At 42.9% G+C, this 12,982-nt stretch overlaps 3 protein-coding genes across 4 annotated transcripts in view; 2 read left to right on the top strand and 1 right to left on the bottom strand.

Annotated features, from left to right (window-relative positions):
* The window catches only part of LOC137794185 (potassium voltage-gated channel subfamily H member 8-like), a 23,023-nt gene extending 21,097 nt beyond the window's left edge, over positions 1-1,926 (top strand). The window contains exons 13-15 of the mRNA XM_068590863.1: positions 601-710; positions 889-941; positions 1,030-1,926. Coding sequence (XP_068446964.1) covers positions 601-710; positions 889-941; positions 1,030-1,713 — 847 coding nt within the window. The 3' untranslated portion in view covers positions 1,714-1,926. The remainder of the gene's footprint in view (positions 1-600; positions 711-888; positions 942-1,029) is intronic.
* LOC137794186 (DNA-binding protein SATB2-like) overlaps positions 1,789-12,982 on the top strand; it is a 24,474-nt gene continuing 13,280 nt past the window's right edge. The window contains exons 1-4 of one of the 2 annotated variants that reach the window (XM_068590866.1): positions 1,789-1,812; positions 2,677-2,822; positions 5,945-6,125; positions 11,836-12,072. In XM_068590866.1, the coding sequence (XP_068446967.1) occupies positions 11,880-12,072 (193 nt within the window). In that variant the 5' untranslated portion in view covers positions 1,789-1,812; positions 2,677-2,822; positions 5,945-6,125; positions 11,836-11,879. Of the gene's footprint in view, positions 1,813-2,676; positions 2,823-4,618; positions 6,126-11,835; positions 12,073-12,982 lie in introns of those variants that run through there. The other variant, XM_068590865.1, reaches the window with a different exon arrangement.
* On the bottom strand, positions 2,068-3,050 carry LOC137794308 (gamma-crystallin S-like). Its single transcript, XM_068591060.1, has 3 exons — positions 3,042-3,050; positions 2,658-2,900; positions 2,068-2,400 (listed from the first exon to the last, which is right to left on the bottom strand). Exons 1-3 carry the CDS (start codon positions 3,048-3,050, stop codon positions 2,128-2,130), a joined length of 525 nt encoding a protein of 174 aa, XP_068447161.1. The 3' UTR covers positions 2,068-2,127.

The following is a 12,982-nucleotide window of genomic DNA, read 5'->3' as shown; positions in this document are numbered from 1 at the left end:
CATTATTGTCAAGTTGTCATCTTTCCGTTGGTCCTCGAACACATCATGCGTGACAAACGCTTCCATCCGAAAAAGCAACAAAATGTAGCCTTAAAATTGCCTTTTTGAAATTGTCAGCGTGTTGTACTGCACAAGAGAGCTCTCTCTCTTTGTAGCAACAATTGTGCTGTTTCCATCGAGGTTCAGGATTTATATATTGCAGAAACGAGGCCACAGAAATAAAAAAATGTGATAGAAGCAAGAGAAACACCAATCGAGTGCTTGGTAGTCAGAGGGTTAAAGGATCTTAATCAGGGTCCTGGAGATGAGAAAGGAAAAGATCTTTGGATGATTAGGTTATTTATAGCTTTGCAGCCAATCTGGCAGTTGAATACCACAGAAGAAGAGGCTTCACATGAAATACTCTTGGATTCTGTGAATGAATGAGTTATGTTTTTGTCGCTTCGGAGATTAAACCATGTCCAGTTTGTGTGTATGAATAATGTAAGGCCACTAGGGATGTGTGGTATCTAGTACTGTGCGTACATGTAGGTTTCCTATTTCATTGTCCTTCTTGTCCGGTGTGAAATACATCGACTCACTCTTCCTGTTCGTCCTCAGGTTTGTCGACGGGATCGAGACAGAAAACCGAAGCGGTTCAGCCCCGAAGTTTGATTTTTCTCCCAGTGCAACTCACAGTTTTCTCCCCAGCCCGGATTCAGTAGCCTCAGGTTAACACACACACACACACACACACACACACACACACACACAAACACACACTGTACGGTCTGCAGAGCTGCAAAAACATATTTTTTTTAATGAATAACTATTTATTCTGAATCATCAATCAGCGGTTGAAGTCCTGTCTGGCATGAATATTAAATGTATTTCTGTTTCCGTCCACAGGCGCCCATGAAGAGGATGACACTATGCAGACTATCGCGAAGCTAAAACACGAGGTAATGCTCTTCACACTGAGGTGTTATTGACTTTGTTTCAGAGGATGCTTCCCAAACACGCCATCTCTCCTGACTCTCGTCCCTCCAGATGAGCGTCCTCTCCCGTCAGGTGACCGCCGTCAGTCAGGAGCTGCAGGAAATGACGAGTCTTCTCAAGCCCCTCTTCCACAACCCCTCCATGCTGCTGATACCCAGCGCCGTGACTCCGCCTGCCAGCGTGTCGTCATACAGCTGCTCCCCGGCCCCGCCCCGCCTCACCCACCGTGCACCTGTGGACTGTTCGGACGATCAATCCGTGCGGGGGCCCGAACTGTCCTCTCCTCAGCCGAGCGCGACGAAGGAGTTTCGAGGAGAGTTTGACCCACTCCAGTCTCCGCCCTCCCGCGCCATCAGCTCCCATCATCCCCCAGTCTCCCATCGCTCAGCTCCCCCGTCACTCAACAGCTCTCCCCATGAGCACACAGTGGTGCCACATCAGTCCTCCTCCTCTTCCTCCTCCATCCCCTCTCTTTCTTCATCCAGCAACCCGTCATCCATCACTCCCCTTTTGGTCGACTTGTCAGGACCCGATAGTGAGCAACCTCAATCCCGTCTCCACTTCCTGTCCCAGCCTGAGTTCACATCCCGGTCCTATCCCCTCCCCCAGCCCTTCCTCCAGCCCTCCAGCATGACCTCAAACCCCCGAGAACCCCTCCTGAACCTGCAGGAGGTGGAGTGGGTGGAGCACACCGCCCAGCTCAGCTTCATCAATGAAGGACAGCCCTCGGTGTGAAGAAAATGAAAAAGAAGAAGAAGAAGATCCGGACAGACAGGACCGACCAGCATGCCGCACAACTTACTGCATGACAAACATTTGTCCAAAGGTTGGCATGTGAGTTCAAAGTGTAAATACATCGATTTTAAACTAGTATAAGCGATGACCATGAGCACAAGCTGTATGCAGATCTGATATCATAATAATAAAATAGTTTGTTTTACAGTTTCATTTGGATTTGATTGACAGCTTAATAAACTCCTTTTTTATAGTTCATTATACAAACAAACTGTAAACAGCAAGTTTAGCTCACTAATTGGTACGGACACTCAGACTCAATGATGACACAGCAGTTTACATTTCGTTCAGTTTTATTGGAGCCATCTCTCCGGTGAGGCGGCCGATGAAAGGGTGGAGAGAGAACGACAGCAGCTACTCGGTTAGCCTTCTGAACGACTGCACGGTGGGGCAGACGGCGCCCCAGTCCACCGGCTTGCGGTACTCGCCTTTCTCCAGCAGGTACTGGCGGCCCTTGTAGTTCGGGTGCTCGTAGAAGACCCACCAGCCTCCCAGCACCCTGCAGGAGTGCACCTCCCTCCAGCGGAAGGTCTCCAGCACGGAGGGACAGTCGTCGGTCGCTTCAAACACCCGACCCGCAAAGTCCCCTTTGACGTAGAGCTGGATCTTGTAGGGATCGCCACCGGCCTGGAGGTCGGAGAGAAGGAAACAGAGAGAGAAAGAGACGGGTTTGGAGGGACGAATACGGACGGGAGGGGAACCGGTCGACTGAGAGATGAATGCAGAGAGGGTGTGTGGTGGATGACATGGTGGAGAAGTGCGGTGACCGGGTGGGTTTCACGTTCTCTCTAGAAATGAGCATCAGAATCTTAAAAAAAAAAAGGAGATTTTCTTGTCGCAACATAATTCAGCATCTTCCAAACTTGAGTGACTCGAAGGCTTACGAAGTGAATCATCTTGCAGGAGCAGACTCTGTCGTTGAGGCCGATCCAGCTCTGGAAGTCGGGGTACTCTCCTCTGGTCAGGACGTACTGGTAGCCCGTGTAGTTCGGCCTCTCGTAGATCACCCAGGACCCGCTCTCCACTCGGGCCGAGTTACAGCGACTCAGGTAGGAGTGGAAGTCGGTGCAGTCGCTGCTGCACTCGTACCGGCGGCCCTGGTAGCTCTTTTCCTCATAGAAGATGATCTGGGGGGAAGGCACATGAGTGAACCTAATCAGGAAATATTACATCATTGGGGCAAAAAAACTGAGTGCATAGTGATTGTAATGGTAATATATTGCTCATACATGTCCCGCCAAACACTTGCTCCACTAGCTTCTACTCACCCTGCCCATCCTGGGACCAGCTGTGCTCCACCTCAGCACTATAAATATGTCAATGTGGTGTGAAATATGTGTGTGTGAGTTAAGCAGTGTAAATGCTGCGTGAGAGAGTGTGTGCCCGTGTGTGTCCTCGTCCTCTTTTTATAGCTGCAGAGCCCTCTATGATCGAGACAACTGCTTTGTCATGAGAATGAGATCCAAAATTTGAGTCAGTGGTTCCTTTGCTGGTCATGTTTTCCAGAAAGAGGCTGTGGGATTACGCTGCATAAAGACCTGGGCTGCTCGTTATAGACTGTGAACACACACAGAGATGTGCACAAACACACTTAGTGTGGGTCTCTATTTGATGATTATATAAAAGTTAAACTGTTGAACAAAAAGAGCAAACTGCAGTTCATCAAACGGCCACTAGATGTCGATGTTGTTTCACATTTTCTTTTCCCCATTAATCTCATTTTTACCTGAAACCAGCCAGATTCTCTGCAATGCAACTCTATTGGTAACATGTGGAAACGTAAAAGAACTTTTATTAACTTTATTAAATGACACACAATGTGAACATGTGGGAGATTTCTAGCTTGTTGTGAAGAAACAATAACAAGATTAATGCAGCTAAAATAAATTAATTGCTTTCAGAACCTTTTCTGGCTTTTCCCCCATTTATAAGACACTTAAACTGTAAGTTAAGTCACTTATAATGTCTCAGAAAGAGATTTGTCTGAGTGTCTCGGACAAAACCCAAATAAAAAAAGAATATTATGGGCAGTAATAACTCCAGAAATAATTGTGTTTCACTATGACTAAACAGGATCTACCTTTTATATAATAAAATAAAAGTAATTAAAGAATAAAAGGATTATGTAACTGTCTGTACTTTGTCAGGTGTGAGGCCATTTCTCACCTGTCATCACCACCACCACCACAAGGGGGCAGCATTTCATCAGTAAAGAGACAACACGCGTTAAGCTTTAAACAAGGTTTACTGTTTGCTGCAGCGAAAGGAATGAAACTGAATATTTTGGGGTTTTAGACTGTTGGTCGTACAAAAAACAAGACATTTGATGACTTCACACTGGGATCTTTTTTTTCACTGTTACATTGACGATTAATTGATTTCTCTGGAAATAAACCCACATGTATAAAATGTGAAAATAAGACATTAGTTGCAGCTTTATTAAATCATTTATTAAATAAATGGGGAAAAAAAAAACATGTTATCGACTTTCATGCCATTAAAATGAAACACATAGCAAAAAGAAAACAAACTTTTAATCCTAAAAAAAAATTGTCAATTCAGTATAAACTGATTCTGTATAAAATGTTTTTTTCTGCTTATAAACAGCTTTTGGTCACCAGTGTCTGCCGTAGTGAACAGGTAATAAGAGCTGCTGGAGCCTCGTGAAAGCACTCCTTAATTGCATTCCATCACACACACACACACACACACACACACACAGTATCTGCTCATGGTGAGCGACTTGTGGTGAGCTGTCAAAGATACTTAGGATGATGTAGGACAGACAAGTGTTGGCAGTTTACACACACACACACACACACACACACACACACAAACCACAGAGGAGGAGCGACAGGAAGGCAGACAGGCGCAGTAGTAATGATAGGTGACTATTCTTCCATCCAGAGTAAATGAAGGGAAGCTGACCAGCCCGGCTATTTGGACAGACACACAAACAAACACACGAGTGATGGATGGACGGAATATCTGCAAACACTTTCCCCCTTTTATGTAAAAGCGAAGCATTTGTTCACTCGTGACGACAATGAAAACACTATTAATGCAGCGTTACTGTGTTTCTGTGCCGTTAAATCTGTGCTGTTTTGATTTTGAGTCCTTCACAACTTGAGGACAAAAGTGAGCTTTTGGTCATTTGTCTCATTTTTAAGGTTCAATCAGAGACTTTTGATGTAAAAGACAGAACTTTTAAGATTTAAGTCCGAATTATTAGGAGAGTAAGTTACTCATTTATGAGATGAAAGTTGTAATAACAATATAAAGGCTCTTAGATGTTCTAAGACACAGAGAATTAAACTAATCAACTTTACAGACCAGTACTTTATATTTATTTAGTTATTCACAAAAAAGATTCCATGTATAAAATAGTTTTGTCAAATACAGCTTCTACCCTGTCATTCATAAAAGTGACCTCTGGTAAAAACAAACAGTGAAAGCGAGCAGCTTTGTTGGTGCACCAATAATAACAATAACAACGATAACAGACACAAAAAGTTGCTGTTTATTCTGTTGAAGTGGAGCTGGAGTTGAAACCTTTTCTCCAGGGTTAAGAAGCAAAGCCGTCCGCTGAAGATTTGACTTTTATGAAGCGGTTTATCCCCAAAACAGACACGGACAGAGAGTCGGGGTCACAGATACAAACTCTCACACTTCCTAAAACACATTTGTGTCCCTTTCAGTCCTGCAGTGTGAGTTTCTCTCTGCCAGTAGAGGGCAAACCACCGGCTCCACCATCACACCCATTCACCTCATGGACAACTCTTTTTAAACTCTACGTGAGTCTCTTCAGCGCCTCTGAATGCCGACGCTGTTCCCCTCCCTCCTCCTGCTCTCTGCTATCACGACATCTGGGAAATTAATTATCTTTTCTCAATCGGTGATCGCATTATTCATTTCTACAGTAAAGGAAGCTCAACACAAACACAACTTCACTCCTTGCACTGTCATTGGTTTTATTCTATCCTGCTAGAGAGCTTTAATAACACGTATTCGTATCTGAAGAGGAATAAATGCAACATTTGTTCATCTTCTCATGTGTCAGTCTCTCTTTGGGTTTCCCTCCCAAACCCTACCTCCTCCCTCCTTTCCTCCCTCCCTCCTCTCCTCCCTCCCTCCCTCCACATGTGTCACTTTACTGCTCTTTGCTCCGCAGGCAGCAGCAGTGTGTCCTCATCACTCCTTGTCTCCATATCTCCTCGCTCGTTCTAGCGGAGGGTTGTTTTTGACACAAAGGGGACGCGTTGGAGAAGCCCCCCCCCCTCTCAGGCTGGATTCCCTCGTTCTCACCAATGGATGGAGTTTATTCCCCAGCAGGCACGGTGACTTCTTGAAAAGTAAGTGGGAACTTCTTCACCTGACAGCTGATTGAAACTACGGGGACAATTGTTAATGATGAAGTAATCGATCTTGAATGGGAGTTTAGATTGATACATCGCTCAGTTTATGGCAATGTTAGAGTCAGTTAATGTAAAAAATCCATATCTATATATATTTAAATGTCCTTCTTTAATACTATATATCCAACTAACAGTTCATCTTTCTGACTTAAACTATTTAGTTGTATTACAGTAAAGTAAGTGGAACCTTAACTTTAACCAAATTTAACGTTGTCCATAAAAAGACATACTTGTGTTTTTTATGGTTAGACAGTAATATTTATTTATTCACTCACTTTTTATGAGATATTATGAATGACATGAGTTGGTTAATGATGAAGAAGTAACAGCTTTATTATATTGTTGGTACACAGTAAAACTTAAAGGGTTCAACTTTTTTTTTTATTTGATCAATTTGAAATAAATATTTGAACTTAAGTAATTCTTTACTAAAATCTAGTTCCTCTAATGTTAATGGGTGATTTTCTCGCCCTCTCACAGTCCTGATATTGTAGCTCTTACAGTGTCTTTGCTTTACAAAGAATAGCTTTTCAAATAACTTGACAACCTCTTTGGAGCGTTTAACATGTATTCCTGACTTGAGTTTAACAATCTGTCACATCACACATCACTTGGATTGGCACGAGGGGTCACAAATAATTAGAAATTAATCAAATTATAGTCTCTAATCAGCTTTTATATTCTAAAATGGGCAATTTATGTTGTGTGGAAAATGTGTGCAAACTGGTTTCATAAAGAAATAACTAAATATATAAATAATATGATGATAAGATAATTATAAAACGTGAAGAGTTGAACATAGATTGGTAAAAGGGGAAGTGTTGTCAAAACTTTGCTGTATGTTTACAATCAATACAATTAAAGTCCTATTACTAATATATTGCATTCACCATCTATTAAAAACATGAAGACATGGCTAATTATATTTTTAATAGACTGTGTAAGTAAGTTAAAAACAATTAAAAAAGGTGTTGGATAAAATCAATCCAGACCCAACGAGTCGTTACCTTCCACGTTTGTTCTGCTAACGGCACACAGGAAGCCAAACTCAATTAAATAAAAATATATATTGACTCACATAACTTTCAGTCCGCAATGGCACCTGAACTACACAGAGCCATAATTAGTTCATCTTATTATCTTATTAGCTGCAGCTGTGTTCGTCGTCAGGTAAAAAAGCTTCTGTGCTAATTTACGTCACGTAAATGTTGCGTTTGGGGGAAAAGAAGACAGTTACGGTTCTTAAAATGAAGACTGAGCGACGATAACGTCAGCGGTTACTTCAACGTGCACGCCGAATTTTCCGGCACGTCTTCGAGATTCAGTCGGTCTTCTCAATTATTGTGTATTTCCAGATAGCGAGTAATAAATAATGAACACGTTTTTATTTGAGTGGGATTTGAATGGAAAGAGGCTTCATCCCTGTTGAGACGAGCTGTGAAGCAGCTGCCTCAGCAATCCAGTTATTTAATAATGAAATATGGAATTATGAACATTTTACAAGCAAAATGAGACTCAGTAATGTTGTATTATAGTCTAATATGATAAAGTATTATAGTAGAGGGTTGTCAGGTTAATTAAAGCTTGAATATTGGATACATTTAAAAAATCTGGATAATGACAATACATAGTAATCCCACTGTCTCATATGCAGGTGACCTAAATGTATATTCTTTAGATAGTTTTTCAAAATAAAGTACAAGGTGAATTTATATTAATATTATACAAAACCTAAATTAAACCCAAATATTTTAACCCTGAATAACCGCAATTGTACTAAACATTACTTTTGATTCCTTATTTTGTCATTTGACCCAAATATACATTTGTGGTATTTGTAAATAGAGCAGTCACTCTGCGTATTGTTTTGCGTGATGGCCCATGAGAGTACACTGATACTCAATGTGCTGCATGTAGCGTACCTGCACGGTCTGAGGACACTACAGGTTTCTCCCGTCTGGTATTAAGTGTGCTTGCATTGCGCCATCATGCCTCTTTTCACTGGTGAAGAGTCCATCCGTGAGCTGGGTAATATCTCACTGGTCGAGCAGCTTTAAAGGTGCCTCGTGGAGTTTCCCAGTAAACAAACAAAAAGTTCTGTTTACATCCACTGTGTGTTTTGTTTATCCTTGAGATCTAACAAACGCGACGAATGATTTCCCCTCCTCATAAAGCGTTCGCTGTTCTGCACGCGAGGCGAACGAAAACCAGGACCCAGAGCTTTCGTGACGTCCTCGAAATCCTCTCGAGGGCCACTCGACGCTTTAAACCTCCTCGAGGGCCCTCGGGTCCCACGCAGGGTCATTCGAGCCGTCGCCACCAACTCGTGAGCGTCCCCAGTCCTCCAATGAGTGGTACTGAACTGAACTGCAGTCAAATCCACCTCCAGGACCCTGTGCACTCTCTGCAGGGCTCCTTGGTGTCCTCAGACTCCACGTGAGCGTCCCGACATGGAGAATTCACAGCTTCATTTAATTACAGTGAACATCTAAAATGAGCTCTCTTAAAGACACTCAAGAGATCCCGTAAATTAGACCCTGCCCAAATTAATCTGCCACAGCGTTTTGGAGCCAGCGGAGGATTTTCTGTGTGTTTCAACGTGATTTGTCAGTTGGGGGCTACTGAGTGTGACGGTACATTTGGCCTCCATGTGTGCTATAAAGCCTGTGGTCTCTTGAAGTGGTTTCATGTGTGTGAACGAGTGAGTGGAAGACACTTTTCAATCGCAACAAGGTCTTACCCCTATTATCTTTTACTGCATTAGTGATATAAAAGTATATTAGCCTCGTAAAGACATTTACTATTTTCTGTCGGTCATAATGAAGAAAAAAACAACAGAATAAGCAATAAGAGACAGTCAATTAGAATAAACAAAAATATATGCAATTCAAGGACGACCTCTCACAGATATGACGCTCGGTTTAAATAAATATAAAAATGTCGTGGCGAAGTTGTAGATGTTATACTGAAATTAAACTTGAACATCAGAACGAGAGACTAAATGCAGGTTTAGTAAACTAAACTTGACTTTAAACCTGCAGCATCTGTGATTACAGTCCCTAATACATGAAAATGTTCAAATCAAACCATAGCTATTGTTTTTTCTCATATATTTCACATATATGTGGCTGCAAAGGGGCTTTTTTCACAGAAGACATTTTGACATGTAACAGGAAGATAAGGTGTAAGTCAGCACGTTGGTGGTGAATTAACTCCAGTGGAGCTGCTCCTGCGTGTGAAGTCTGGTGGCTTCAGGGGGAACTTGGTTTCTTCACGTCATGTGACGGACTTGACGAACTCCTGGCGTCCTTGTCTGGTCATTTTCTCGCTGTATTGTCCAACAAATCTCCCACAATCTAACACCTTTTTTTCTTTTTTTAAAGACTAAAAAGTCAGCAAGCTCAAATCCCGGAGTTTCCTTCAAACACCACAAGCAGTTTTTTTATTCCTCCACACGTCATGTCTCCTCCTTAATGACTTGAACTGGTTAAAGGAGAGAAGGAGGCTGATTATTCCCCAAATATTCCAAACGTGTTTATTAAAAGCAGACACACAAACACAAACTGCAGGAGAGAGAAAGCCGCTTATATTTCATGCAATTTAAAACGTCTCCACGCTCACCTTTCTTTCCTGTTCCAGTTGCTCTTGACGTGATAAAGTGTGTGAAGAGTCTATTCGAGCGTCGTCCCGCACATTTAAATTAAATATACAGAGTTTAATCGGCGTTGTGCCCTTGTGTGGTGCGTGTTGATTTGAGAAAATGACTTAGACGGATGTAAAGCACTTAGTTATTCTCTTCCCTGGAGAGAAAATGAGTCTCAGCAGAGGAAAACAGATTTTTTTTGTGTGTGTGGGGGGTTCTGACGTTATTTTGGTTTTGGTGGCCTGGAAAATACTCAGCAATCATGAAATCCGTTTTATGATAAAGGATTAATGGGTAAATTAGCAAAGGAGGTGGGGTGTGGGAGGGACAGCTGCATTCAGAGGGACAGATCAGCAGCAGCATGGTGGTCTCCTCGTAATAAAACTGCTTCATAATCATACAGTGCAGAAAAACATAATGACTTTATTGTTGTCAGCAAACTCAATTCTAGTGTTGGTGTTGGCCTCCATAGCTTCTTTGTTTCTTTGCTTCTTCTCGTAGTCATACGATGTTTATCTGGTCGCCGTTGTGTTTAAGAAGTTGGTGGAAGGAAAACGTTTGTGCTCCTAATGTTTATGTTTATGCTAAGCTACGCTAAACACGCCCCAACCCGCTGTGCAAATGAGACACACAGATGAAATTGATCGAGGGAGTCGACTGTTAAGTGAGACCAAACGCACATAAACTATGTTTGAACATCGTTGAAATGCATTTTTCAATGTAACGCCTCAGCTCAATGCCGTGAGAGACACGTTTCATCGGGTGTTCGCTCACTCTCTCCGCTCGTCGTCAAGCTCCAAACTCTCAAATAGTTAATTGTTTTTTTTTGAGCTAATACTTTTGCACGTGTATTTGATTATAATCACGTGTCACTTTTGGGTCGCTGCTGACGTTACAGTCGAACCAAAGGAAACCACACGGCACGAGGAGAGGGCTTATATATACATATATATATATATATATATATATATATATATATATATATATATATATATATATATATATATATATATACGGGAGTCCTGCGTGTATGTTGTGACCCGTTAAGGGATCTCATAGGACAATATCATCTTTTGGAGGACGAGTTTGACAGTTTGGGTAATAAACTTACGTAGTTATGTAGTTCAGTCTTCTCTAACACGACCTTGTTGAATACTCAATTCTGATTGGTCAGCTACGGTGTTCTTATTGTTTTATAGCGGGCCATTGCTATAAATAACAGAGCGTTGATATGGAAGCAAGAGGACTATTTATTTTTTGTTTGTGTCAGATTATAGATTACTCTGCTAAGTAGCCGTGTAATGAGTGTGTTAATGTGCAGCGAGTCAAGATAATAATCCCTTACCCGTCTGGGCACTAAGTATAAAGGAGACAGTTAGCTTAGCTTAGCATGAACCCTTGAAACGGGGAGGAAAAGCTAGCCCGGCTTCAAAGGAAACGAAATAACCGAGCACCTCCAAAAGCTCGTTAATCAACAAGAGTTTCACACTAAAGATACAAAACATTATAGCTGATGTTCATACAACCTTTATCGTGAAAAAAGGACTTGATGAAATGTTATTTAATGAGTCTAATTGTTCTAAATGCTTTTCTTGGTTGTAATATTCTTCCTCCAGTATATACAGAGTGCATTGTCGTGTCTGTCATTATGTGTCGTTTACTCCAATCTGTCCAAACAGAGAATAATATACTTGTCTGTATTTAGTCTGCGTGACCTGTGATTGGTCCCAGATGCCTGGGACTCTTGTCTGTTGTGGTCGCCCCGGCCTCTCTCGAATGTGAATAACAAATAAATGCGTGCGCCGAACAAAGCGACCAGTTGTTGATGAAACCGTCTGTAATGGCTCTTCACTGTCAACACTGGCAGAGTGTGAAAGATGATACACTTGATGTGTTATACACAGTGTCAAGGTGCATTTGAAGTCGTTTCAGTTTGATCAGTGCGGAGAGTCTTCGGCCGGGAGGGAGTCCCTGATAATAACGGCACTCTGTGTTTCCTCCCAGCTTCCCACTCGGTGCTGGGTGCTCCTCCTGGAGCTTTCAGGGGGATGGAGCAGCGCGGAGGTGCAGGCGGCGGGACGGAGAGCCCCAGCCTTCGGGACAGCGCCAGTGGAGAGGAGGGAGGGGAGAGCCCCGCCTCCAGCGGCGCCCCGCCCTGCAAGTCCAGCCGCCTGGAGGTCAACGGCAGCCCGGCAGCCCCGCGGATCCGACTGAACGGCACACAGCTGAGACCACTCGGAGGTTAGGCGACGTGCACCCTTCTCGTAAAAAGTCCAAAAAAGGTGCACACACAGTTGATGAATAAAACCAGCGAAATATTTCCTGTTAAAAAGGCAAAAACATTACTTCACATTGTGAAGTATGAACACGAGCAACACTTCAGGAATTATTGGAAAACATGGAGTGTTAATAACCGGCACCCTTCAAAATAAATGCCCTCACAAAGTGTTTCAATGAGTGCACTATGAAGGGTTAAAGTAACATCGCCCTGTTTCGAATGTAGCGCAACAACATTCACGCGACGACACAATCCCAGCAAGCAATGTACCGACGATGCAAGCAGAATATGTTGCACTAATGGGTGGATTAAGTCTTTCCACAACGACTCAAAACTTATAGAAAGCCTCTCATTTAACTGCAGCAGGCGTCGTTTGCTCATGTCGGTCAAGGAGAGGCATCAGCACTTGTCAGTAAGCTTCAACTGGACTGCTTGTCAGGATTTGAGCTCCTACCTAACTCCATCGCTCAATGTGCGAACACCGTCCACGCCTTTGAGGACCGATCGTGTAAAGAACGTGTTCAGTTCTTTGGCTCGATCGTGGTGCGCTGAAACGTGTGTGTGTGTGTGTGTGTGTGGATGCCGAGCTGATGCACCGCCACCAAGTCTACCGAGGACATGTGGAGGATGTCAGGGTGTCTACTGTCCGTGGGTGGGTTGGCCTTATTCATCGGTATTGCAGAGCTGCATGTACACTCTGAAATACCTAACACAGAAAACACTCACGCACAAATGCCCATTATTCTCTCATGCAGTTGAGAGCATCATCATGCATCATCACACAAACATTGCAGCAGTACACACACACACACACACACACACACACACGTATTCTCGGCTGGGCTGCCTCGCTCCACCCTTCCCCTGAGTGCT

This window comes from Clinocottus analis, unplaced genomic scaffold (genome assembly GCF_023055335.1).
Source record: "Clinocottus analis isolate CAN_PGR_092001 unplaced genomic scaffold, fCliAna1.0.p SCAF_24, whole genome shotgun sequence".
Taxonomy (NCBI): Eukaryota; Metazoa; Chordata; class Actinopteri; order Perciformes; family Cottidae; genus Clinocottus; species Clinocottus analis.
Note: the sequence above shows the minus strand (reverse complement) of the source record. Positions and strands in the feature narration are given on the sequence as shown.